At 50.6% G+C, this 27,566-nt stretch overlaps 2 protein-coding genes across 9 annotated transcripts in view; both read right to left on the bottom strand.

Moving 5' to 3' along the window:
• LOC128351159 (disintegrin and metalloproteinase domain-containing protein 29-like) overlaps window positions 1–3,565 on the bottom strand; it is a 55,645-nt gene extending 52,080 nt beyond the window's left edge. For 5 of the 6 annotated variants that reach the window (XR_008319613.1, XR_008319614.1, XR_008319615.1 and 2 more), the window contains exons 1-2: window positions 3,436–3,565; window positions 1,041–1,123 (exon numbers count right to left, since the gene is read on the bottom strand). Coding sequence is in view for 2 of the 6 variants with exons in the window: in XM_053310370.1 (XP_053166345.1) it covers window positions 1,041–1,123; window positions 3,436–3,490 (138 nt within the window). In the remaining 4 variants the exon portion in view is untranslated. Of the gene's footprint in view, window positions 1–1,040; window positions 1,124–3,435 lie in introns of those variants that run through there. The other variant, XR_008319616.1, reaches the window with a different exon arrangement.
• Window positions 3,566–12,393: 8,828 nt separating this feature from the next.
• The window catches only part of PDE2A (phosphodiesterase 2A), a 434,647-nt gene continuing 419,474 nt past the window's right edge, over window positions 12,394–27,566 (bottom strand). For all 3 annotated transcript variants that reach the window (XM_053307709.1, XM_053307711.1, XM_053307710.1), the window contains 6 exons: window positions 25,734–25,808; window positions 25,399–25,498; window positions 24,221–24,333; window positions 21,292–21,330; window positions 20,568–20,674; window positions 12,394–18,047 (listed from right to left, as the gene is read on the bottom strand). In XM_053307709.1, coding sequence (XP_053163684.1) covers window positions 17,813–18,047; window positions 20,568–20,674; window positions 21,292–21,330; window positions 24,221–24,333; window positions 25,399–25,498; window positions 25,734–25,808 — 669 coding nt within the window. In that variant the 3' untranslated portion in view covers window positions 12,394–17,812. The remainder of the gene's footprint in view (window positions 18,048–20,567; window positions 20,675–21,291; window positions 21,331–24,220; window positions 24,334–25,398; window positions 25,499–25,733; window positions 25,809–27,566) is intronic.

The following is a 27,566-nucleotide window of genomic DNA, read 5'->3' as shown; positions in this document are numbered from 1 at the left end:
AGCAGGACTAAGATTGGGGGATTTGTTGCGAGCGGCTGGGCCCTATCCACCAAATGACCCACTGGCTCTCATTGCTGGCCCTCAACTGTTCCTTGTCTACGTGTGGCTATTCTGACCCTCATGAATGATTCCAGGTCCCAAAGTGGAGATGGTGGCTAGTCCAGATTAATTGGCATCTGGTTGTATCTGCAGTCTCCCTATGCCAAATTATCAATAGCTGTCCAATGGGATGCTGCTCCTTACTGCTCTGGGCTGAACAAGACCCTCAAAGCATCTACCCTGTAAACCAGGGATCCTCAAACTTGAGTCCCCAGATGTTATTGGACTACAACTCCCATCATTATAGATAACTGTGGCTCAGAACAGAAGAAGCCAAGATTCTTAGCTGTTCAGGACTACAAAAGGCTCTCCATTAAGTGGCTTTACTGCACAACAGGTTATTGTTGTTACTGCACAATAGCTTATTGTAACAACTTGGGAGACTTCTCCAGAGGGACTTAGTGGTATCACTTGTTAGTACATAAGAACATTAGAACAGCCCTGCTGGATCAGGCCCAAGGAGGCCCATCTAGTCCAGCATCCTATGTCACACAGTGGCTCATCAGATGCTGCTGGAAGCCACAGGCAGGAGTTGAGGGCATGCCCTGCAATGGGTACTCAGAGGCATCCTGCCTTTGAGGCTGGAGGTGGCCCTCTGACTAGTAGCTGTCAATAGACCTCTCCTCCATGAAGTTCTCCAAGCCCCTCTTAAAGCCATCCAGGTGGTTGGCTGTCACCACATCCTGTGGCAGAGAGTTCCACAAGTGGATCACGCGTTGTGTGAAAAAGTACTTCCGTTTGTTGGTCCTAGACCTCCTGGCAATCAATTTCATGGAGTGACTCCTGGTTCTAGTGTGGTGTGAGAAGGAGAATAATTTCTCTCTCTCTCCACTTTCTCCACTCCATGCATGATTTTATAGACCTCTGTCATGCAACCTTCAGCAAATCCCTGCTCTAATTCAACACTGTAATTCTTTAATTACACAGTAATATGGAATTACCTCCGTGTGGAAGCCAGGTTGCTGTCTGAGCAGCTTGGGCACTATGACTTCAGAGTAAAGATATTTTGATGTTTCCAGAAAACCTAGAAAGAAAAGCAACTTCTATAAGTGAAAAAATACTGAAGCTGCCATCCTGTGTACACTTATGGAGGAGCAAGCCCCACTGAAAACAGTGGGACTTAAAGTATGCCGTCACGTCGATTTTGACTCCTGGCGCTGACAGAGCCCTGTGGTTTTCTTTGGTAGAATACAGGAGGGGTTTGCCATTGCCTCCTCCCACAGAGTATGAACTTACCCATCTGTAAATTGGAAAGAGGGACCTACTTCACAGAACTAAATCACTATACAGTACATTAAAAATGTGATGTACACGATTCTTAGCTGCATTTGGTTAAGAAGTGCTGCAGATCTGGTTGAACCACCGTCATGAGTATTTATTAACGCATTTGAATAAGAAAAATCAAATGCACAAGTACTGGATAGGGGAGGCCTTGCAGCTTTACAGACAGGGCTTTTACCCCGAATCACCTCCGGAAGAGAGTGTGTGTGTTCACAAACCAGCCAAACATACCCCAAAGTCCCTTTGAGATCCTTGGAAGCAACCCACACACAAATCAGGCGTTGCCTTCCTAATTCTAGCTTATCTCGATGTATTTCCGGGTTTTTTAAATGCTGGTTTTCAGGAGTTTTTCTGATAATGCCGGAGCAAACAGTGAGATGCACTGACGAAGAATCATTAACATGATAAGAGGGATACACTCTTTTAGGAATGCAGATACAGGCTTTAGAAAGCTCCCCCCCGCCCCACACGGCTAGAAATAAACACAAAGGCATGCAATGTGAATCTGCACCAAAACAAAACCCGGGAGCAGAGGGGAGGGGCTGATTCCCTCAATACTGCGAGTGTAATTCGAAATGACTTCGCTCAACATTTACCCCACAGCATGAAGCTATGTGTGAATAACTCCCAGGCTTGGCAGCAGTACGCGTGAGAAGGACCTTGGCATCTTAACAGATGGCAAACTGAACATAAGCCCGCAACATGGTGCAGCTGCTAATAAAGTGAATGCAATCTTAGGCTGCATTAATGGAAGCAGAGCATCCAGCTCATGAGAAGTAATCGTCCCACTCTATTCTGTGCTGGTCAGACCTAACTCGGAATACTGTGCCCAGTTCTGGGCACCACATTTTAAGAAAGAGGTTGATAAACTAGAACAGCTTCAGAGGAGGGCAACCAAGATGTTGAGGGTTCTGGAAGCCAAGTCCTGCGAGGAATGATTCCTGCAAAATTCAAGGAGCTGGGTGTGTTTAGCCGGGAAAAGCGAAGGCTAAGGGGAGATAGGAAAGCCATCTTTAAATATCTGAAAGGCTGCCCCATAGGAGGAGGAGGAGGAGGAGGAGGAGGAGGAGGAGGAGGAGGGCTTCTTCTCTGTTGCTTGCTCCTGAGGGTAGGACTAGAACTAATGGGTACAGGGCAGACCACAGGAGGGGTTTCCAGACTGTAAGAGCTTTTCAGCGGTGGAACTGTCTGCCTTGTAGAACGGTCGGTGGGCTCTCTAGAGGGTTTCAAACAGACACTCGAAGGCCCTCTGTCCAGCATATTGTAGGAGTCCCCTGTGCTGAGCAGAGGGTTGGATTAGAAGACTTCCAAGGTCCCTTTCGCTGCCCAATTCCCCCCTTGTGCCACTGTTCAAGCCTTTATTCTTCCCAGGATCTTTCCCACTTTTTAAACCACAACACTTTCCCCCCTTGTGGACAAAACAGCCCACACAGAACTGGGCAGTGCTGGCTGCAGATTTCGGGTGGGGGGAGGGGGGGTGACGGGGGCATCCTTTTCCCCGAGCCGGCCCACATCCTCCAGGCCACTGCCGCGGGGCCCAATCCACACCACCATCTGCAGGGAGAGCGCAAGGGGAGCGCAGGCAGCGGCTCCTCCTGGCCTGTCTGCCTGTTTCTGGCGGCGCCCTTGGAGAGGCCCGATGGAGGTGTGGTGACTCGGAGGAGCGCAGAGCCCGGGTGGCCACAACGCTCTGGGGGGAGGCCGTGGGCCCCGTTGTGCACCTTGCCCCCAGCAGCAGCCCAACTGTGCTAACCCCTGACCTTGGCGGTCTCCAAGGAACTGAGCGGCCTGCATTTCCTCCCGCCTTAAATAGCCACGTGGTCACGTGGGGCGGGGCGCAGGCGCTGAAACGGAGCTGTAAAAACTCGACACCGAGAGGCTTCCGCGCAGGCGCAGAACCACGTGGTGGTCTGAGCTACAGGTGCTCAGAAGTGCTCTTTTGGTCTAGTACTTCAAGTGCTCCAGCACACAATAGGCCTGCCCCTAAAGCTCCTCACCCTTATGGAGCATGTGAAGGACCCCCCAAAGCTTAGGAGAACCCCTTCCTTTCCATACCTGGGCTGAAGAGCAGCAGCAGCAGCACCCGCAACAGCGCCCCGGAGCCCAGCATTCCCCTCCCCCTGACACGCCTTCGCCTCAGGTGCTTCCCGACAATAGGCCCCGCCCCTCCTCAGAGCCTGCCTCCACCTCTAGCCCCGCCCCCTCAGCTTCAGAATGCCAACTGCCAATCAGCCACAGCTCCCGCCCCTTCTCAGCAAGCCAGGCTCAGCACTCTGGCTGCCAATCGACTCCAAGCCCCGCCCCCGCTCAATCTGCCACGCCCAAATAGAGTGCTGACGGACACCCGCTCCCTTTCCACATGCCAATAGCTGCCAGCGTGCCTGTTCCCACACCCCGCCTTCCTTCCTGCACCAGACTACACCCCTTCCTTCCTGAAACTGCCTGCTGACACAGGCCCCGCCCCTCTTCCCAAGCCCTGCGGTAATTGGAGCCTTTAGCCCTGCCCTCCTCAGGCTTTATTTAACCTAAACCTCACCTACTCTGCGAGCCAATCACTTCCCAGTTCTAAGCCACACCCCTAGTTCTAGTTCATCACAAAGAGCTGACCTATCACGTTACACAGAATGGGACGGTCGTATTCTGGGCTGGGACAGTCATATTCTGGGGTGGACTGTACCACTTTCTCCTGCAATTGAGTGTTTAGAGGGGTCATATTTTTGAATGCCTTCCTGTGTTTTAAAAAACCAAACCCTCCCTGCATATAATAATTACTGCAGTAGAGGTAAGCCCTTTTTGAAACAAGCCTTGGGCGACATTGTGAAGACACAATAATCGCCGTGTTTAAACTTCCATCCCTGTTGCTGTCACTTGGCGATTTCCTTGGAATGGTGAGGTGCCAGACGGAATGTGGCTAGTCACACATTTTATTTCTTTGTTACATTTCTGTACCGCTTCATCTAAATGTCTCAGGGAGGTTTACAAGCACACCATAACTAAAACCTTGCTAACTGGGCAAAGAGGCACCTTTGGCGGCTCTCTTTATTTAGCAGCGGGAGAGCAACTGTTCCTATCCATCCCCAACACAGCATCCCTGCAGTGGCTGTTGCTGGTGTCTATCTTTTCATCTTCTTCTTTTAGATTTGAGACCTTTGGGGGACAGGGAATCATTTTATTTTATTTTGTTTTGTTTTATTTTATTTTATTTTATTTATATCTATGTAAACCTTAAGTTTACATTTTAAGCACAGCAGGGAAATACTTAACTGACAAGCTGAAGGCTGCTGGTTTGAATCCCTGCTGGTACTATATGCTATTATATGTTTATGCTATATGTACTATATGTTTATGCTATTGTTAACTGCCCAGAGACGAACGTTTGGGGCGGTGTACAAATTTGACTAATAAATAAATAATAAAATAAATATATCGGGCAGCAGTGATATAGGAAGATGCTGAAAGGCATCATCTCATACTGCGTGGGAGATGGCAGTGTTAAACCCTTCCTGTATTCTACCAAAAGAAAATCACAGGATTCTGTGGGTGCCAGGAGTCGAAATTGACTTGACGGCACACTTTATCTTTACCTTTATGTAAACCGCTTTGGGAACTTTTGTTGAAAAGCAGTATATAAATATTTGTCGTATTTGTATTTGTCATAAAGCCAACGTTAAAACAGTTAATTTTAAAAACAAACATTAGGTTAAAAACAGGCGATCAAATAAGAATAGCAGCAACCATAAAGAGCTTACAGCTGGTCGAAGGCATGATGAAATAAATGGGTCTTGAGAGCCCTTTTAAAACCTGCTAGAGATAGGGAAACACTTGCAACCAGAGTGTTTGTTCCACAGCCTCTGGACAGCTATAGAAATGGCCCAACCTCAAGTCACCACCAGGTGAGCCGGGGGGTGGGTGGGCTGTGGGCGGGGCAGCCGCAGGCAGACTTCTGCAGAAGATCTTAATAAGTGGTGGGACCTCCTGAAGCAGAGGGGCTCTCTTAAATACCCTGGGCCCAAGCAATTTAGGGCTTGACAAATGAGCACCAGCACTTCATATTTTGCTTGGAAACATATGGGCAGCCAGAGTAATGCTTTTAAAACAGGAGTAATGTGGTCTCTTTGGGTTGCACCAGAGACCAACCTGGCTGCCACATTTTGTACCAATTGCAGTTTCCACAGTATGTTCAAAGGTAGGCCCATGTAGAGCGCATTGCAGTAGTCAAATCGGGAGGTTACCAGCAAGTAAACCACTGTTCTGGGATTGTTCTCCTCAAAAAATGGGTCTTGAGAGCTCTCTCTAAGAGAGTGCCTTCTTCATTACAAGCCCCACCGCCCACTGAGGTCATCTGAGGAGGTCCGTCTCCAGTTGCCGCCAACTCGTTTGGTGGCTACACAGAGAAGGGCCTTCTCGGTCGCTGCCCCGAGATTGTGGAATGCGCTCCCTACTAAGATATGAGCCTCCCCATCTCTGGCAATTTTCAAAAAACACCTGAGAACCCATCTTTTTGCCCAACCTTACTCAGCACCCTAAATTTGGGGGTTTTAAAAAATCTGGTTTATTTTAAAATTTAAAACCTGATTTCGGGGTTTTTAATTACTGTAATGGTTTAATTGTTGTTTTAAAATGTTTTTAAATTGTTAGTTGTTATATTGTTTTTAATTTGTTTTAGCTCTTTACTGTTTTAGTGGTTTGTTTTAACTGTAAACCGCCCTGAGCCATTTTGGAAGGGCGGCATATAAATCAAATAAATAAATAAATACATACATACATACATACATACATACATACTTAATAATGGCTGTAGCTGGCATATCAGCCTAAAAGCAGATAGAAAGCACCCCTGGCTAGGTGTGCACGGAACAGGCTGGTCCAGTTCAGTTCAAGTCTGGACTCAAACCGGACTGGGCCAGTTCAATCCGGCACTTCCCGAAACCCCCCTGGTTCAGTTCGATCCGGTGGGGGGGGGCGTTGCAAACCATTTATTTATTTATTTTTACTTACCCCCTTCAAGGGAGTTGTTGGGGGTGGCAGGGGTGCCCATGGAGGCTACCCCTTCCCCCGCCTGCCTCCCTTACAGCCCAAACTGGCCCATTCGGCTGGCTCTTTGGCCCATTCGGGCCTTCCTGCTCCGGTGCAGTGGCCATTTGGGAGGCCACTGCACCTGCAATTGGCCTCTGCATGACCCAGGCCATGCATGGGCCAATTGCGCAGGCGCGGTGGCCTCCAAAATGGCTGCCGCACCAGAGGGGGAAGGCTCGAACAGCCTGAAGAGCCAGCCTAATGGGCCGGTTTAGGCTGTAAGGGAGGCCCACAGGGGGGGAGTAACCTCTACAGACCCCCCCCACCATCCCCAACAACTCCCCTGAAAGGGGTAAGTAAAAACAAAATTTTTTTTTATTTTTTTTTAAAAGAGTCTGCGAACCCCCTGAACAGTCAGGGGGTGTTCGGTCTGGGGTCGGAGCGAACAGGGGATGGTTCGGTTTGACCCTGAACCGTCGATCCAAACAAGTTTGACATCGAACATGTTTGACGTCGAACCTCTTTGCACATCCCTACCCCTGGCCACGACCTCAACCTGAGAAACTAGAGAGAGAAGTGCTCCCAGACTATGTACCTTTTCCGTCTGAGGGAGTGTGACCCCTTTGGAACATAACTTAGAGCATAATTCCATGTGTCAGAGACTAAAATGGTATTGATCTGCCTCCATTTTTGAGGGGAGAAGAATGATGAGCGTACATACACACACTCCAATCCAACTTTTCTCTGTGCAAGTGCATGCCACCGCATAACAGCAGAAGCATGCCACACAGGTACCCCAGGGGTGGGCTAGTGCAGAAGACTGGCTCAGAATACACGGGGCTGCCCTATGGAAAAGAGGAGAGGCCTCCTGTAGCTGTGAGAGATGCACAGAAGTGGGAATTTCATCAGGGAGTTATCCGCACACAGCTTCATGCTGCGGGGCCAATGTTGAGTGAAGCCACGTCGAATCACATTTGCGGCATTGAGGGAAGCAGCCCCATCCCTCTGCTCTCGGGTTTTGTTTTGGTGCAAGTTCACATGGCATGCCTCCGTGTTTTCCTTCTAGCCAATGGGGGGGGGTGGAGAGAGATTTTGAAAACCTATACAGTGGTCCCTCGACTTACGAAGATAATCCGTTCCGAACGCACGTTTGTAGGTCGGAATTTTCGTAAGTCGAAAAGCGCATCCACGGAGGTCCGGAAACATTCGTAGGTCGAGGAAACCGCATCTAAAAATTCGTAGGTCGAGGAAGCCGCATCTAAACTGGCAACGACTTCCGGTATTTTTTGTCATTCGTATGTCGAAATCTTCGGATGTCGAGTACTTCGTAAGTCGAGGGACCACTGTATCTGCACTCCTAAAGACTGTATCCCTTTCATCATGTTAATGATTCTACGTCAGGGCCTCTCCCTATTTGCTCTGGTGGTTTCAGAAAAACTCACTTAAAACCAGCATTGAAAAAACCCAGAAATACATCAAGATAGGCTAAAATTTGGAAAACAAAGCATGATTTGTGTGGGGGGCGCTTCCAAGGATCTTGAATGGACTTCGGGGTAAATTTGGCTGGTGTTTGAAGACGCACACTGTCTTCCGGAGGAGATTTTGGAGTAACAGCCCTGTCTGTAAAACCTCCAGGTGCAGCTTGTTCTGCAGGGGGAAGAAAAGCTGCACCGGTTGAAATTCCCTCTTCTGCGCATCTCTTAAAGGCAGGAGACCCGTCCTCTCTTCTTCCATATGACAGCCCTGCGAGGCAGACACATTGCATCCAGCAACAACAGGGCACCTCTAAGCACGTGCTTGGAAGTGTACATGCTGTGGGTGGGGAAAGGTCCCTGTTCCAAGCACGGGGGGCTCCCAACCTTGGTTCCTCAGATATTGGTGGACTACAACTCCCATTATCCCTTTCATCATTCAGCATGATGGGAGTTGTAGTCCAACAGCGTCTGCGGGACACGAAGTTGGCCACGCCTGAGGGGCTGGAGGAGCTCAGCAACTAGGGCTGAGAGACCCCGGATCTCGGAGAGATGTTGGGGGGACGTCCCGCCAATCCAGTCGGAGGCAGCTTCCAGTCTGGGTGGGATTTCCTTTCTGGGAATTCCGTGAAGCCTCTTCATTGGCAGAGCTGCCCTGCCACTCAGTGGCCAGGTGGAGGAACTGCAGCACAGCCTCAGCGGCCTGGGCTCCACTGGGGGTTTGCTTTGTACACTATTTACCTGAATCCAAGACTAGGTTTTCCCCGAGTTCTTTGATACTAGAAATCAGGAGGTTGTCTCAGATCTGGAGTCCTGTTCTTTTTGACTCAATGTTAATTGACTAACTCTCTGTTAATGCTAGTCAATGTTAATGATTAACTCTACTGCTGCTGCTTTGTATTTTTGAATTGTATTTTAAATCTTTTTAGTCAGATCTATGTTTTTATATTTCTAGCTTAAGGTTTTAATTGTGTGATTTTTATAGCCTTTTTTTTAATTTGGGGGGTGAACCGACTTGGGATTGTTCTAATGAAAGGCGGTATACAAATTCAACAATACATTTTTTAAAAATGTATACCTTATGCAGGTACAACCTGTATGTAACTTCTGCTTTTTAAGGGGGTTGTCTTCAATTCAGAACCTCCATCATTTGGGGTAAATACGGTATCGTTCTGGTATGTATACACCTGTGCTTCCCCTGTTTGGGACAAGTGGGCTTTTAGCAAAACTGGGCTTAGGGATTTGCTTCTGGTTTGGGGCTTTCCTCTGCAGCTGTGCACATCCCTCCTCAAATGAGGGGCCATGTGTGTATTTCCACCCCTTTGGTAGTGATGTGTTTAGAAAACCAAAGAAACTCCATGTTTGCCCAGAATACCTCATTCTAACTTAAAGTAACCCCAGCCCAGCTCAGGGACATCACTGCCTCTCATGATCAACGTCGTCATCTCTCTCCACTAAATTGTATCTATGAAACTTGGTTCTCACAAGGTTCTCACTGTTCTTCTCTGACAGTTAAGAAAACAGGATTTAACCAAATAAGGAGTAATCACCAGATGAACAATGAATCATTCGCACGCGTACTAGATACTTAGACCACCATTTTATTGCCATGTATACTGTGTCTAGGGTGTCAGCATCATTCAGATTGTTTGTATAAATGTAAGATACGCCTGTAATCAAACTGTAATCGGTTTGAGAGCGTAAGCCTATTGATTACCTATTGCTAAACTGCAGTAGCAATAAAGCCTGTAAAATGATTCCCACTGAGTCTGTTTGATTGACCAAGAGGTGGACCCAGGGACGAACCCTGTTCACATCAGTAGGAGGGAGAAAAGGAGCAGATGACCTTCTACTAGCAATAACTGCAAGCAGAAGAGGCTGGCGATGCTTCCAGGTTGCCTTACCTTGACTGGCTGTCTCTTTAACGACAGCTGATCCAGGAGATACTAGGAGGCAATTGGGCTTCTCTCTCTGTCAGCTAAAGTCTACTCGGCTTTTGCAGGCCTAAGAGCAGAGGAGGCCACTTTTCCTGGCCAGCCGGCCCCCTTACCTGCCCAATGAAAGGGGCTGACCCTGCTGATCCCAAGACCCCTCTTCCCCTCCCCTTTGTGTATGGGCATTCCTTCAGCTTAAAGAGGGGCAGGCCAGAGGGGCTTCTCTCTGAAGCTGCAGGCCTTGCTTGGGAAGACCGTCTCCCCGTTTCCAGAGAGGAGGACACGGAGTGAGAATACGCCCGTCTGGACACTGGTTGCAATCATAGCCTCTTCTGCTTTCTTCTAGGGTGTGCACTCCAGGGACCAGCATAGAAAGAGAAGGCCCATTCACACATTATGTTCAACACTCGCACAATGAATGTACACTGTACACAGGTACAGTCATCTACATGTTATGCTGAATGCAGGTACAGAAGCACACTTCCTATTGGTACAATGCAATTGAAGGGCCTGTATCCAGGTTCACTTTTAAAACGAACACAGGCAGAGTCATTCACAGAATCACGTGTATGAGTGCACAGACGCCTGTACACTTGTACAACATAATGGCTGAACCAGGCTCATGTTCCATTCTTGATTAACTTAAAAGAGTTAATGCATTCTTGATTAAATTAAAGTTAATTAAGTTAGTGCATTCTTGATTAACTTAAAAGAGCCAGCATAGTGTAGTGGTTAGAGTTTTGGACTAGGACCAGGAAGACCCGAGTTCAAATCCACATTCAACCATGAAACTCACTGGGTGACTCTGGGCGAGTCATGTATCTCTCAGCCTAATTTACCTCACAGGGTTGTTGTGAGGATAAAAATAAGCATGTACACCGCTCTGGGCTCCTTGGAGGAAGGTAAGGTCAAGTGTCCCGTCGAGTTGGTGTTAACTCCTGGTGCCCACAGAGCCCTGTGGCTGCCTTTGGTAGAATACAGGAGTGGTTTCCCATTGCCTCCTCCCACACAGTATGAGATGATGCCTTTCAGCATCTTCCTCTATTGCTGCTGCCCAATATAGTACCAGTAGGGATTCAATCCGGCAACCTTCTGCTTGCTAGTCAAGCATTTCCCCACTGTACCACTTAAGGTGGCTCCTTGGAGGAAGAGTGGAATATAAATGTTATAAACAAATACATAAATAAACTTGGTTACAGGTAACACTTTGAAAATGGTATTTGACAATGTGGCAGTGGCTGTTTCTCTGAGTTCTCTTTCTTCCCCTAAGAGCCCCACCCTGTGCTCTGACCACAGCCAGGCAAGCTTATCACGCACCTTCTGCTGTAGCTCAATAGCTACTAGCAACCTGGTTTGTGGTGGTGGTCTTCCAGAATTCCTACTCCCCACTGGTTGCAGTTGCTGCTGGTTCTGCCTGACTGCCTTGACTTGGGGCATGATCACCTGATGTTCTACCAGCTGAGCTATCCAAATAGGCTGGCACTGGGTTTCGGGGGGTCCTTGGTCAAGTGCTCCCCCTTAGCAAGCTCTGTGTGTGTGTGTGTGTGTGTGTGTGTGATGCCACCATCTTTTTCCCTGTAATGCCATGGCCGCACTGTCATGATGCTGGGTGCAAGGGTGGAGATGTTGCCTAACAGGCAGAGGCGTAACTAGGGAAATCGGCGCCCGGGGCAAGCACTGAAATGGCGCCCCCCCCGTCCCCCCACATACTACATTATACTTAGGTTTTTCCTCACAAGCGCCTGCCGCCGCTGCCAAGCCAGGCCACTGACTGGCCGCCAGGCGCCAGCAAAGCAATGCGGGGGTGTGTGTGCAGGCGGCGCGGAAGGGACCGCTCGTGGGGAAGGGGGCACCGACACACTCCCTTGACTGCTGCAGCGCTGCTGCACTGAGCAGGAAACATTTGTATTAACAAAAAATTAATTTTTTAAAAAAATTGGTCATGGCGGCGCCCCCCACGTGACCAGAAAAGATGGCGCCCGGGGCACGTGCCCCCCCTGCCCCCCCTATAGTTACGGCTCTGCTAACAGGAAGATGGTAGCCAGAAGTGCAAGAGCGGAAGCAGGCTCCCAGCGGTCATCATTGCCACCACTGAAGGAAGCCTCCACGGGAGTTTGGGGGACGCTTACCTGGGCAGCAGTGGCCTGAAGCAGCAGCCAACATGTTTTGGCCAGGGCTTCGGGAGTCTGCCCTGAGCCCTTGGATGGCCCTGGGCCCTTGGCCAGCGCCCAAATGGATGGCAGCCCTGAGGTCAAAGGAAGTCCGCTCCACTCTCCGGCCCTCCAATCAGGGAGAGGATGAAGAGATGCAACTTCCTCACCAGGAGGGCCGTACGTGAACCAGTTCTACGTGCGCGTGCAGACACTCCTTCAGACACCAAATACATGGGGGTGGACCAGAGATACCCAAGGACAGCTGCACAACATCAAACTCAACTTTGCCCTGCACTTCCTTGCGGGTGCTGCTTGTTTTAATGCTAAATCTCACGAAGAGGCCTCATCGAAACCCCTGCATAGTTCAGACCACCAAGCCCAATCCCCAACTCCTACGGCCCCGCTCTCACCCCTCTTAAAAACCAAAAGACTCCAGAGTTCTGCATATGAAATTTATTAGGAAAAAAACCCTCATGTTGCCCCGTCACGGCTATTCGGGGGAGAAAAAGGAGGACCTAGCGCTCCCAAACCAGAATGAATCAACTATCATAATAAGAAAAGACAAGAAAGTTGGAAAAGGTTTTTCACACACACACACACACGCGCGCGCAAAGAGTATATCCCTACTGACCAGATGCTTGCAAACAGTATCTACATGTGGGGATATAGAGAGATACACACACACACATGTTAATCAAACCAGTTAGGACATGGACAGAGGGTAAGAACACCCATGTGGCAGGTCACCTTGGGGTCCCGCCATCCTCCGTTTTTGCAGAAGAGGGAAGCAGCAGGATTTGGCCAGTTGCACAGATGTTCCTGTCACTCACTTGGGGGTGGGTGGGGGTGAACTGTTGTGTTTTGTATGAAACATGTAACTCCTGCATTGTTCCTGGCAGCCCTTGCTGTGTTTTCAGATAATTAATACCAAAAAGACCCGTTTTCCTAAATATAGAAACTGGCAGTGATGATAGAAACCAGCCGATGCAACAAAATCTCAGCAAGGATTCTTAGAAGGTGGAGGTGGCCGTGGTGGTGGTGGTGGGCATGGTTTGCCAATACAAATCTGGATCCAGATCCACACTTGCGTCTCAAATGGCAACTGTACACCTCTGGGGTGCAAAATGAAGCTGGCCATCCACATTTTGATTTCCCCCAATTCAACAAGAAGTCCATGATCTTCCAGCAGATTTTAAAGCTTGGTCAGGGGTGTGCAGATGACAAGGCAAACTGCAAAAGAGAAAATGTGAATGCTGACATCCAAAATGCTCAGAGTTTCAAACATGAACCTGAATTGGAAAAGGTAGCCAACAGTGGGAGGAGATTGGCACTGAGAACAGAAGGAATGGGATGAATTCATGAATAGCCTCCAGTTTTCATGTTCATTTTGAAAGTAACCCATTAGATGCAAAGAAATCACTGGAAAAATACTCCCCTACGCTTCCACGATGTTTCTGTGCTGTTTAGCCCCATCTTTCTACCCGCCAACAGCTGATGCTCAATGCTATCTTCCTTTTTCTTTCTTTTTCTCCTTGTGCCTCTTGGCCTCATTTGCACAGACAGGGATTTAATTACTATTAGCTGCGACATTCTAGGTAATTTTGTTCACAGGTCAGTCTGACTGTAACGTCACTGATAAAAACCACAAAGAGTGCCAGTGTCCATAGGATTAAATGGCCACGTGGGCATTTGAGAGGAGAGAACGGGCACAGAGGAGAACGGCATCGAAACCACGTGAACCTATTCCCAGCCAACACTAACAAATCACCAGAAATGAGGTGGTGTTTTTCAATGCCTGCAGAAATTAACCGGAAGTGAGGTAAGTTCCACCTGAGCCCTAGACAACAGAGATGTTTAGAGCTTGTGTGATTGCACACACACACCACTTTTGGCACCCACGCAAGAACCAAAGGGTTCACCAGGTTGATACAATTATACTTTCCAGCCATCGATTGCTTAGGTCTTGTATCGGGTACAGAAATGGAGAGCTGAGGAAAAGAAAATTAAAAAGGATGGGGACCCTCCACCCCACCCACCCAGCATGGAATCACTCTTCTTCAGCTTTGCTGGTTGCCCCCAGATGCCTCTGGATTTGCTCCCCACACGCAGCAGACCTTCAGCCACGTCTGCGGTGTATGGCTTTCAAAATGGCAATGCTGCCATTGCTGGCTAGATCCAACGCCTCATTTCATGAACACCTTCAGTAGTAGCGCCAGGAATAGAAATGATTCCTGGGGTCTATGTGGATATACTTTAGCCGAGCATCCTGACCCTGCAGTTCCCAGCTGCGTACAGCAGTTGGGATGATCAGTGCACAGATGTCTTGGACCCATGGGCAATGGCCCCACCAGCTTCCAGGGAAGGAAGCCTTCTTGGAGAGGGATGATGGGAATACCCTTCCTTCTGCTCGGCTCTGGGGCAAATGGGAGCCTCCCACTTGGCTCAAGCAGCAAGCCTGACATGTAACCAGCCCCATGAGAGAGACTGGGCAGCTTGCCCCTCTCACACCAAGTGGCCAGGGCTTGAACGTCACCATCCAGTGTGGGTTAGCACGCCTTTACAGAGAACGGAAACAGCCTTCTTGAGCCACAATCCAGTGAAGAGCGGATAAATCATAGAGTGCCAAAATAGTCTCTCCAGGAGGTATAGCATGTCCTGGGTTCAGAAAGCGGCATAAGCTCTTCTGGACAACACAGAGAGAGTAAAGTAACTATCAGAGAGAAAAGTTCTCCTGGGTTGGCTTATCTCCTTTTCTGCCCCAGTCCAGGGCCCCTTGGAGAGGCTGTAGCAGAGGAGGAGGAGGAGGAGGAGGAGGAGGAGGGACATTGCTCCGATGAAGAGCTGCCCCTGCCAGCATCTAACATTCACGTTGGGCAAGTAGCTATGCAGAGTTATGCCAAGGGTTATAGCAGCAGCAGCAGCAGCAGCAGCAGCAACTCTCAAAAGGCCATTCAGAAAAGGGAAGGCAAATGCAGACCCGGCTTCCATTAGTAGTGAGGTCTTCAGAGTCTCCTGTTTTGCCCTGTAATGACTTGGAGAAGAAACATTTACAGAAAATGCAACCCGGCGCCTAGAGCAGGGAGAGCAACTACGCTGGTGCCCAACTCCATGCGGATGCATTGCTGAAAACGGAGGAGTAAATACACAGCCGACATACCGATGGCCATGTCAGGTGTGGGTTGCAGGCTGAGAGCCTGTCTGCACACTGCGGTCATGTCAAAAGTAGAATCCCAGAGTTTTAGAGCAGGAAGGGGCAGGAGAGGTCTGGTAGTCCACCCTGACCCTTGCTCCGTGGAGGAATCTGCAAGAGCATCCCGAACGGAGGGCTGTCCGGCCTCTGAGCCACACCAAGCCAGGCTCTGCCTGCAGAGAATATTGGAGGCATCTCCAGAGAGAGGCGGAAAAAGCTGGAGGAGATTGTAGGGCCTCTGACTATCTTTCTCTCGGCTCCTTGCTGACCTAACCTCTCCTTAAGCAGACAATTCCTCCTCCTCCTCCTCCTCCAGAGAATTACTTAATGGAGAGATCAAATCAAATGAGATAAACAATGAACGGGGAAAGGGGGGCCCGAGGCCCCACAGGTCCTTCCAGCTTTTTGGGCAGGTCTCCAGGGACAATCTCCAGAACAAACTGCCGTCAGGGACTGGTGTGAGCGACATGGCTATTTCTGACATGATTAATGTGTAACCGGATCAAATAGAAGACGGGAAGGTTCCCCTGCGCACTCCACGCCACTCCACACCAATCTACATCTATCGACAAAGAGCTTTACGCTCCTGCGCTTTTTGTTCAACGACCTTAAAAGCATCCGTTCATTCCTGCACAGCCGCTTCTGTATGTTTTTCTCCTACCCAGATCGGTGCGCCCATGCTGCATGCATTTGAACATGTGCTCATTGGTTGGACCCATGCAAAGACTCTTCCTCCATGTGACTGATATGGTGCCCCAGGAGGAAAACCCAGCGGCTCCCCTATGGCAGGAGTTCCTAACTTGTAGTACACCAGCTGTTGCTGAACTACAACTCCCAGCACCCCTAGCTATGACTGTGGCTGGGGGGTGATGGGAGTTGTAGTTCAGCAGCATCTGGAGGGCCACCCATTGGGAACCGCTGCTGCAGGGCACGGGTAGCTGACCTTGGCTCTCCAGCGGTTGCTGGCATCGTGGTCCCACAAGAGCTGGGGCGCCAAGGTTGCCTCCCCCTGCTCTGTGGCAAAGATGGCCCTGGGCTGCCTTCCCATGACAGGGGTGAGATCATACCCCACCCATCACACTTAACAGCCACATTTCAAGAGCTACTTTTTTGCATTGCAAATGGCTGATTCGCACCTTGCCATTTTCACATTATTATTATTTGTTTAAGGTAACCCTCCAGGGGTGGTGGGCCATCTTCGTGCCACGCGCGATATAGCATCATCACAGGCCCTGGGGACTGCTAGGCTGCAAGTTTCCCTGCCTACGGAGATCCTCACAAGACAAGACCCACGGAGGAAGTGCCACAGCAGAGAGACGGACTGCGGAGCCTGTGCCCTTCCTTCTGAAGGAGGTGCCTGCTCTTGGATAAGGCACAGCTGCTGGCACAGGACCGCGCCAGATCCGAAACATCCAAGGTCCGGTCGGACATGCGGCTTGCTCTCCAGGATGCACCCGAGGTCTTCTCTGCACACACACGCACCCCACGGTGTGTCTGTAACTCATTGGGTGCCAGGCACTAGAGTTTAGGTGTCGACCTAATGCAGAATTAGGAAAACCTTTCCAGAGAGCAAGAAACTATTGGGAGGAACAGTCCAGGATTACTCCTGGAGTGGCGTGGGGTGGGCTGGGGGATTCTGTCCATCACCTACATTTGCTCGTTTGGGAACCCTGCCCTCCGAACAGAAAGCCTCCCGTCTGGCTCCCCACACCCAGGGCCCTGCCTCCGTCAGGGGGTGCTGTGTGCCAGGCAGCGGAACCCCGATGCTTTCAAGAGGGCTGTGCAGACTGCAAGGGGTGGGGGTGGGGGGCGGAAGCTCCTCTGCTGACCACTTTGCAGCCACCTGGCCGGCTTGACTCAGACTGGGAGAACCCCAATATTAAAAAGAGGTCTTTCCCCCACCCACGACAAATCCCCAGCTCCACCCACACGGGAGGCCACCCCCGGCAGTACACAACCCTATCACTCAATCTTGCACAGGGAGTTCCCTTCAGGAGAGCCGGGTGCCTCGTTTCTTCAAACAAAAGCAAAGGTGTCCCCCCCACAACAGACACCCCCATTTGCCAGTGTGGCTGGGGATGAGGGCAGCTGAAGTCCAACCACATCCGGGGACCCACGTTTGAGAGCCCCGGCAGACCATTCCCAACCCTGAGTCCCCGGTTGACGGACTACAATGCTCCTCACTCCCAGACCCATCAGCCATTGTGGCAGGGCATGATGGGCACTGTAGTCCAACACCATCTGGGGCCTCGAGGCTGGGAATCCCCGGTGTCGGCTGATGCCCCACACGGTTCTGCCCATCTCACTCGGCTGGTGTGGCACCGTGTGAGCCAAGCGGGGCGGGAGGGGGGGGGAGGCGGAGGGTTGTGCATCTACTAAACCCTGCAGGACAAGAAGAAAGTTAGAAACGGCAGCAAGCTGGCAGAGTTCTGGCATTAATGGAAGAGGCGCGTCCATGAGGGTAGGGGGTCATGGGTGGGGGGGACAGTGGGGTGGAGAATGGGTCGTGGTGCAGGGGAAGGAAGGGAATTCTTGCGGAGGGTAGAGCTCCTCGTATAAATAAGAACCATTTTGTTCCTTTGTTTCCAAAATCCTTCCCAGGAGGAGAAGGGCCTCGCGGCACTGCACGTGTGTGTGTCCAGTCCGTGCCAAGGCGGGGGGTGGGGATCATTCCCCCTCCGCCCCCAGGTGCCCCTCTTCCGAGTCCAGGCAGCCGTTCATCCGGACGCCGTTGTTCTCCTCCATGGTCTGCAGGTCGTATTCCTCGTCCAGGAAGTCCAGGGAGTTGTTGCTGGGCAGGCCCCTGATGGTGAACTTGTGGGAGACTTTGGTCCAGTGCTCTCGGTTGCTGGCCACCCGCTCGTAGAGCTCGGTCGACTTGGGGAAGAGGTCCTGCAGCAACCTAGGGGGCAAGGGAGACGGAGAGGAAGCCGGGGGGCCAGGCAGTAGCACCCCTGGGCCAAGGAAGAACCGGACCCACGAAGGCACGGTTCGAGCACAAAGTCCCTCCAGCGGCAGCTCTGGGGAACTCTGCACACTTGGGCCTGGGGCATCTGACAGATACCCCAACAGACACCCCCCCCCGGATATCTGTTCATTTGTCCATATGGATCCCCCAGGGCCCTTCGCCCATCATCCTGAGCCCTGCTCACAGCCCTGCCACTGACAGATATTCGGTTGGCGGGGGCCAGAGGCAGGGCCTTTTTGGTTGTGGCCCGGCGGCGGCGCTGGAATGCCCTCTCAGAGGAGCTCCGCCATGCTCCCTCTCTTAGGATTTTTAAAACAGCCCTCAAAACGTACTTGTTCAAATCAGCTTTTAAAGGTGTTTTACTGTGGGTAAATGTTGATTTAATGTGGATTTTTACTTTTAATTGGGTTGGTTTCAATTGTTTTTATTCTACTTTAACTCTTTTCATGTTGTGAGCTGCCCCAAGAAATATTGGATTGGAGGGCAGGATAATAAATACACACATACATAAATCCATGAAATAACTAACTAACTAACTAACTAACTAACACCTGTCTGACTGTGTAAACAAGAAATAATAATAATGCTGCACACAGAAAGGTCGCCAGACTGATTTAGAGAATCCTACCACTGCTGGTTTCAAGAACTATATTGGGCAGCAGTGATATAGGAAGGTGCTGAAAGACATCATCTCATATTGCGCAGGAGATGGCAATGGTCAACCCCTCCTGTATCCTGCCAAAGAAAACCACAGGGCTCTGTGGGCGCCAGGAGTCGACACCAACTTGACGGCACACTTGACTTACTTACTTCCTAGATCAGAAGCAGGCAACCTGAGCTTTCCAGCTGTTGTTGAGCTACAACTCCCATCATCCCCAGCTGTGACTGGGGATGTTGGGAGTTGTAGTTCAAGAGCAGCTGGAGAGCCCAGGTTGCCTGCCTCTGGACTAGATGGACCCACTTCAGTCTGGCGCAGCTGGGCTCTTCTTATGTTCTGTGGCCAGATCAAACTTTCAAACATCCCGCCCAGATGTATCAGGGTTTGGGGCAAAAGGTGTGTATGGCTACAGACCTCTCTACTTGTACTCAGTGTAATGTGCAAACAGTTCTAAGGAGAGCTGGGCTAGCACAGCAGGTAAGAGAGGAGAGCTGGTCTGGTGGCAGCAAGCATGACTGGTCCCCTTAGCTAAGCAGGGTCCACCCTGGTTGCATGTGAATGGGAGACTAGAAGTGTGAGCAGCATTGTAAGATCTTCCCTTCAGGGGATGGAGCCGCTCTGGGAAGAGCTGAAGGTTCCCAGTTCCCTCCCTGACAGCACCTCCAAGAGATGGCTGAGAGAGATTCCTGCCTGCAACCTTGGAGAAGCCGCTGCCAGTCTGGGTAGACCAGGGGTTCTCAACATTGGGTCTCCAGATATTATTGGACTTCAGCTCCCATAATCCCCTGCCCTAGTGGCCTTTGGTTGGGAATTCTGGGAGTTGGTCCAATAACACCTGGGGACCCAATGTTGAGAATCCCTGATGTAGACAATACTGAGCTAGATGGACCAATGGTCTGACTCAGTATATGGCAGCTTCCTATGTTCCTAAGAGCTACAGATCAGGAGCTGAGAATCAGGACTTCTCTGGTTCAGACTCTTCTCTGCCACAGACTCACCAGATGGCCTCAGGCAAGCCACTCCCTCTCACCCTCAGACACATCCCCACACACCCCCCGTGTAAAATGGAAATAATAACAGTGGCCTCTCTTAAAAGATCATTGAAAAGCTTACAAGAAAATAATGCATGTGAAATGCTTTAAACCACGGAAAAAATGCTGTCTTTATTCTTACAGGAGAAGCTGCCGTCTACTGAGTCAGACCCTTGGTCCATCGAGCTCTGAATCTCCCGCTTTGACTGGCAGCAGCTCCCCAGGGTTCCAGGCAGGAGTCCCTACCTGGGTCCCTACCTGGAGATCCAGCCAGGGATCAAACCTGGGAGCTTCTGCATGCAGGCAGATGCTCTAGCACGGAGCTGCCGCCCCATTCCCTCCGGGGGATATTTGGCCGTGTTTGCATATAGCCACCCATCCAAATGCAAAGCAAGATGGACTCTGCTTAGCAAAGGGGACCATTCATGCTCACTGCTACCAGATCACCTCCGCGCAATTTGGAGGGTTCAAAGTGATGTCTAGGCCTCCGCTGCTCACTGTCTTACAGGCAGCCCCTCTGCCCCACTGAGCCACAGTCCTTCCCCAAATCCTTCTTCTCCTTCTTGTTCACTGAAAGAAGCCACCCCCTGTGCTGCCAGGCTCCCCCCTCTGCTCTCGCTGCTTGCTGGCCCTCCAGCACTGGGGGATCGGCTCTGCCCAGCTCTCCGGTCTGGTGGGTGCCTTTATGCTCCCCCATCCCTTGGCACTGACTTCTGCTCTTCCCCTTGGCCCAGAGGCTGATCCTGCTTGAAGCTCAGCACTTACTTGTAGATGGGCATGGCGATGTGCTCCATGAAGCTGATCTGCAGCTCGGGGATGTAGGCCTTCTCCCGGTCCATCATCTCCATCGGCCGGTTGCCCATGGCTTTCTCCTGCGGAGATTAGGCAGTCGGGTCACTCCCGTCCACGAGGGCCAGTCCGCCTCCCTGCTTCCCCTTCTTTGCCGCAAGCCTCAAGGGAATCCGGCCCTCCTCCCCAGCTCCACCCCTGGGCCAGGGAAGAGCCCCAACCATCACTCTTAAGGCAGCATGATCACCGCAAAGTTTCCATGCTGTTTCGGGACAGAAAAGCTGCCTTGTGAACGTGCCACCAAACACGGAGAGGGTAACTCATTATGTTTCCTGCTCCAACTGGAAGCAGAATTTCCGGGTTGTCTTCATCTGGGATCCTTTCCCATCAAGGTTGCTTGAAAGAAGCATACCGCTTGCCTTGCAAACCTCCAGCTCAGGTAGAGAGAGGGCGTGTGCATGTGTGTGTGCCTGTTCGTGCACATGCAACGCCTGTTGTACGTACATCAAGGGCCCCGGAAACTCCCACTGTTGGGGTCAGGGGGAAGGGGAGACCCTCCGACCGGTGCTGCTGTTACCACTTTCAGGCTTGATAAGCGGGAAGGGGTGGCAGTGGGGGCTTGAGGCTGGGGGCTCACAGGGTGTGGGGGAAATACTTAGGCTGTGCCATGTGGTGGCTGCCATTGAGTTTTCTTGCGTACCAGATCTCCCTGGGAAAAGAACTCCTTGTAGATCAGCTCCTGCAAAGGAAAAGCCATTCATCAAACAAGCTTCAGGGAGTCTCTCCAACCTATACTTAGGGAACACCTAATCACATTCCAAATGGCCCAGGCAAGTCAACGCCACTGAGTGACAGCTGCCCACTACTACTACTACTACTACTACTACTACTACTACTACTACTACAATGACAACGCTCTTCAACCAAAGTTTGCAAAACGGTTTACATAGAAAAATAAATGATATATGAATTATATGGCTCCCTGTCCCCAAAAGGCTCACAATCTAAAAAGAAACATAAGGCAGATACCAGCAACAGCCACTGGAAGGATGCTATGCTGGGGATGGATAGGGCCAGTTGCTCTCCCCCTGCTAAATATAAGAGAACTACCACTTGAGAGCAAGGTGTCTCTTTGCTCAGTTAGTAGGGGTTCCCTGTCAAAGATGGTTCCCTGTCTTAAAAGGGACCATAGTCTAAGAAGAAACAGAAAGCACAGGGGTTGAATAAGGACAGTTGTTGAGAGGTGTGCACAGACCGTTCTGCATGGTTCAATCCAAATTCGAACCAGATTCAGACTGAACCATGGGTATCCAAACTGGTTCGGTTGAACCGATAAGCTGGGCCAGTCGGTTTGATGAACAAGCTTGAATGGATTTGAAGCAGTTCGCAGTCATAGGAACATAGGAAACTGCCATGTACTGAGTCAGACCATTGGTCTATCTAGCTCAGTACTGTCTTCACAGATTGGCAGCGGCTTCTCCAAGGTTGCAGGCAGGAGTCTCTCTCAGCCCTATCTTGGAGAAGCCAGAGAGGGAACTTGAAACCTTCTGCTCTTCCCAGAGCGGCTCCATCCCCGCAGGGGAATCTCTTGCAGTGCTGTTCACACTTCTAGTCTCCCATTCATATGCAACCAGGGCAGACCCTGCTTAGCTATGGGGACAAGTCATGCTTGCTACCACAAGACCAGCTCTCCTCTCAACTGGCCCAGTCAAACTGGCCCAGTTCATGGCAGTCTGGTTCATGACTGAACCAGTTCTGCACATCTCTACAGTTGCTCTGCCCCTGATAAAGATAGGAGAGCCACCACTTTAGAAGGTGCCTCTTGGCCCGGTTAGTAGGGATCCATCTAGCCCAGTATGGTCTACTCTGACGGGCAGAAGCTCTCCAAGGTTTTAGGCAAAGAAAGGTCTTTCCTTTGAATCTCCTTGTAAAGTGGAGACATCAGAGAGTGAACTTGGGGCGCTCTGTCTGTAAAGCTTGTATTAATCCTACCAAGTTAACTTCATTTCAGGTATGTCATGACATACAGCCAGGTATCCCTGATAACTAGGGTTGCCACCGCTGGATTTTTTCCTCCTGGCAGCAATTCAATAGGCGAAGCTTTGGCGGGACACAGGGTTGAGAAGAGCTTTGCATGTGGAACGTCTGCCCATCATGCAGCTGCTAAGAGCACACAACCCTCGCCAGAACGTACATGACAGAGATAAGAGAGACATATTTGCAATCTCCCTCTCTCTCTCCATAGACAGAGGCAGGCGGAAACACAAACACCAGGGGGCTTTCTGGAGTCATAACCCAGGGAGCAATTACAGCGGAGCAGCACCCTCAGCCCTGCCCACCCACCACCCTGCCCCCATTTGGAAGGGCAGGTTGGAGGGCAGAACATATTAAAGTAGAGAGGCTGGTACAGCTCACGAGGGGGTTCTAGCCCAGAAATGAGCTTCAGGGCTTTGTCATTCTCGCCTCAATGAAGAAGCAAGCATCAGGAGCCTCCAAATTTTTCTTCGGCTTAGATTACAATCCAGGTCAGGGAAGAATCTCCAACTTAACCCTCACCCACCCTCCCATCCTTTGGTTCTGGAAAAGACTTTTGAGGAGACCATGGACAGCCAGGAAAACAAACCAATGGATCACAGAACAAATCAACCCAGAATTTTCACTTCAGGCACAAATGACCAGGCTCCGACTAGCATACTTTGGACATATTATGCGAAGAAACAGCTCCTTTGAGAACTCCGTAATGCTGGGAAAGGTTGAAGGCAAGCAAAGAAGAGGACGACCAGCAGCAAGGTGGATGGACTCGATTTATGACAGCAATGAATGCACTACTGAGAGACCTTCAAGGCCAAGTGGAAGACAGATCCTCCTGGAGAGAATCTATCTATATGGTCGCCAAGAGTTGACACCTACCTGATGGCACTTAATCACTCAATAGGGATGTGCACGAACTGGTTCGCAGGCCATGTTGGAGGCCTGCGAACCGGTTCGCTGGTCCAGAGGTCTGACCGACCGTCGCCGGGGTGGGGAGTGTTGCTTTAAGGGTGGGGGGTTGTACTTACCCCTCCCACCGCTTTCCCCCCTCCAGCGCTCCAGTTTTAAGCAAAACCTTCGTGGCGGCAGCGGTCTTCCCTGCCACCCCTGCCCCCTTGTTGTTTGCAAAGTGCAGAAGTAACGCACGCATGTGCCCGCTGCCGCATGCATCACGCACATCACTGTGACATGCGTGGCGCGCATGCGCATGGTGGAAGCGCGCAGGGCGGCCGGGGCGGGTGCATGCGTGCATGTTACTTCCACATTTTGCAGACAACAAGGGGGCAGGGGCGGCAGGGAAGACCACTGCCGCCCCGAAGATTTTGCTTAAAACTGGAGCACTGGAGGGGGAAAAGCGGTGGGAGGGGTAAGTACAACCCCCTCGCCCTTAAAGCAACACACACACACCCGGCGTCGGACCACGCCTCCGCAGTCCGTGCACATCCCTTTCACTCAGGCAAAACCCTCCCAGCCACCAAACCTGGACAGCCCACCTCCCTGCGTCTCTCCTCCCTTCCCATGGCTGGAGTCCATACAGGCAAGCCAGTGGGTGCCATCCAGGCCATGGTGCTGCCCTGCCCTGCCCCTTTGCTACTCACAGCGATCTTGCGGGTGGTTTTCCAGCCTTTCGTCTGGTCTGAGAGGTCACAGGAGGTCATGAGAAGGCACAGCAGAAGGCTGTGGTGCTGCTTGTTCTTGGGGTCGTAGCCAACTTGGGAAAGGGCAGGAAGAGGACATTTAGTTGAGTGCTCACGAATATTCTCAGAGCAGCAGCCAAATTCCCCGGGGCTAAACTGAGACACCCCAAAGAAGACAAGATCCTCCCCAAAGAAAGGAGGGGTGGGAAAGTGTGGGGTCTTCATTGGGCCCTTCATTTCTGGCCCTGGGGGATCTGGCATGTCCCACCCCAACTAATACAGCCCTTCGGAGAGCTGTATCCTCATGATTAACAAGAGCTTTTCCAATTTCATTCTGTGTGATGGAATCCCACCTCCATCTAGTAGAAGAACTGGGCACATACATTATGAGGGAGGGAGGGAGGGAGGGAAGTGTACCATGTCAAATAAATGCAACCTATTTTGTGAGTTTTGAGCTTTATATATACAGGATGCCATATCTCACAGAGCAGGGGTGTCCCACCTGTGCTGTTCCAGGTGTTGCTGAACTACAACTCTCATCACCCCCACCTACATGGCTGAGGCTGATGGGAGTTGCAGTTCAGCAACCCCTGGAGTACAACAGGTTGGGAACTCCTGCCATAGAGAATCTGACTTCTTGGAAACGAGCTTTTTAGTTTTAAAATGTTCAAGTTGAAAACAAAAGTTTCCAGTTTTAAACTACTTCCCAGTTGTTGTTTTTAAAGGTTTCCAGATCCCCAGTATGCAGGACTGAGTTGGCCTGTCTAGATAACACTGGTTTTTCACTTTTTGAGGAATACTGGAGTGTGACCGTCTCTCTTGCAAAGGGAGACTCCCATTTATCTTATTTTAGGAATTTGTATCTTGCCTGGGCCTCCACGGCACCTTTCAAAACTCAGTTAAAATTTGATTTTAAAAAGCCAAATAATATTACTAACAACAACTCACAATCAACTCAAAACAGATGGTTGGCTTATACGCAACAGCAGCACAGAGGATAAGATTCATACAGAAGGGAGGACAACCAACCCTAGCCTTAGCTTTAGATCTTCTGCAAGATCTCCCTCTCTGCCTCAGCTGCTGCCCCACATCCAGCTGCCCACAAGGGGTTCCTACAAAAAGGAGAGAGGCTGTGGTACCTTCTGCCATTTTCTGGAGGTCTTTGAAGATCCTCAAATGGTGGGCAAGATCAGTAGCCAGAATAATGTCCCGCATCAAATCCAGCATCCTTTGGTAATCCTGTTGGACCAATAAGACTCAGCTTTACTCTCTACCACCTTAAGCAAGCAAAGAGCCCAACAGGGATAAGCTGGCTGGGGAAAGTCACAGGACTTCAACAGATTCAATGATAGGACCCACCATAGCTGAACACCTTCAACAGACTGGCCAATAACACAGAACATCGTTGCTGGGTTTAACCCTCAACTCTTCTCACGGAGAAGCCCTGGGAACGGCAGCCCCTCTGTGGACTCACCTTCCGGGAGAAATGATCGAAGATATTACAGCCGTGGGTGTTCAAGATGGCGATCGCCTGAGCAAAATGGTGTCTCTGTGTAAAGAAAACAATAAGCACGGAAATGGAGGAGGGTGTGAGCCTCCACATGGATATGCAAGAGGAGGGTTGCGCGCAAGACCTCATCACCTCCTGGAAGCAAGGAGGGAGGATGCCCCTCTCCGCTGCAGACAGTCCCACAGGGAAGGGACAAGACCGTCATTTCCTCACTGCTGTTTTGTGGAAAGGTGAAATACTGGTAGTATTGACCAATAACAATTGCACTATGTGTGTACCCCTCAATCCTGTGCAAGTGCGGAAAAGCTGGAGAATCGGGGCACAGAACTGGGTATCCCGAAATTGCCTCGTTCACTTTTTTATTTATAAAGAAGCAATTTTCTAACCCTTAGAGCTGAGAAGACAGACTTTGAAGTAGTGATGGGCAGACCCCATCCCCTAGACTCAGCTCACCTCAAAATCCATTTGTGTATGTGTCCCAGCGCTCCTGGGAAATGCTTTAGAGGTTTTTCAAGAAATAAATAAAAAAGAACAACACAAGAACACAAGAAGAGCCCAGCTGGATCAGGCCCACAGCCGATCTAGTCCCGCATCCCGTTCCCCACAGTGGTCCACCAGATGCTTCTGGGAAGCCCACAGGCAAGAGGGGAGGGCACATGCCCTCTCTCCTGCTGCTGCTCCCCTGCATGAGTGAAAGAATGGGTGAAAGATGTGCCCTCTTCCCCTCTGGTTCCCCCCTCATCCTGTTCCAGGAGAAAGGGCTTTACCTTTGAGGAATGGGTGACTATTAGTGACACGGAAAGCTCACTAGAGATAGGAAATGCTGCCTTGCTGGTCTCTCTTTAACTGGAAACGACACCCTAGTTATGTTCAGGAGCAGCACCGTTTTCCACGGGGGGACATGGGGTTTCTAGTTTCCCCCAACGCCTGGTTTAGGACCATTTCAAATTAAGGAGAAGCTGGCAAAGAAAGCGCCTCCTCCCCACTGCCAGCTGCCCCCTCCCACTCCTGAAAGGTCTTTTCCCTTGGGCTGAGGATGATGGCACTGAGTGGGCACGTTTCATTTCAAGCTGGACCCACGTCTGGAGGGGTCTGAGCCCAGCTCAGGATTGGAGGAGCCTCCTTAAAGGCCCAGCTTGACCCCTGTTTTACTTTAAAGAATCCCCCAAAGCTGGAGAGGAATTCAGGAGGCACCCTAGTTGGCCAGAGGTGGGCCTGCAGCACCCCGGATCGCTCATTGCGCCCCTGCCTCTGTGGATCTGAGATGGAATACATTATGCAAACACACTTGCTTAATTTGCCTAAGGATGTGTTCTTGGTGTAGAACTTGGGCTACTGTGTTGATTCTCCCTACTTTTTGAGCTGGAAGGACACAGGTATCTGCAGAGTTTAGAGATGATAAGCTGTAAAAAGGGTCACCTGCCATTTATATATTTTTTAAAAAGCAAAGCAACATGTATTGATGGTGGAGTAGAAAATTCATTTATTCAGCCCTGAACTGTGCGAAGCGCTTTAGAGAACGCTGCATTTACCTGCAAATTCTCAATTATTCTTCACCAGGCCATGGAGAATCCCACCCCACCCCACCCCACCCCCCGCAACCCAGAGTTTTCTTCCTCCTTTGCATTGTCAAATGAGGCTCCCTGTGGATTGATGCTCAGTCCACCTTCACACATACAGGGAAGGCCCAACGGGGCAGAGGAGGATCGGGTGGCAAACTCCACTCCCGACTGAGGCATGCGCACTAGATCATCTCTGCAGTTCCTGGCGTGGACAGTCTGTATGGTGCACAGGGTC

This window comes from Hemicordylus capensis, chromosome 3, assembly GCF_027244095.1.
Source record: "Hemicordylus capensis ecotype Gifberg chromosome 3, rHemCap1.1.pri, whole genome shotgun sequence".
Lineage (NCBI taxonomy): Eukaryota > Metazoa > Chordata > Lepidosauria > Squamata > Cordylidae > Hemicordylus > Hemicordylus capensis.
This window is presented reverse-complemented; position numbering and strand designations above follow the sequence as displayed.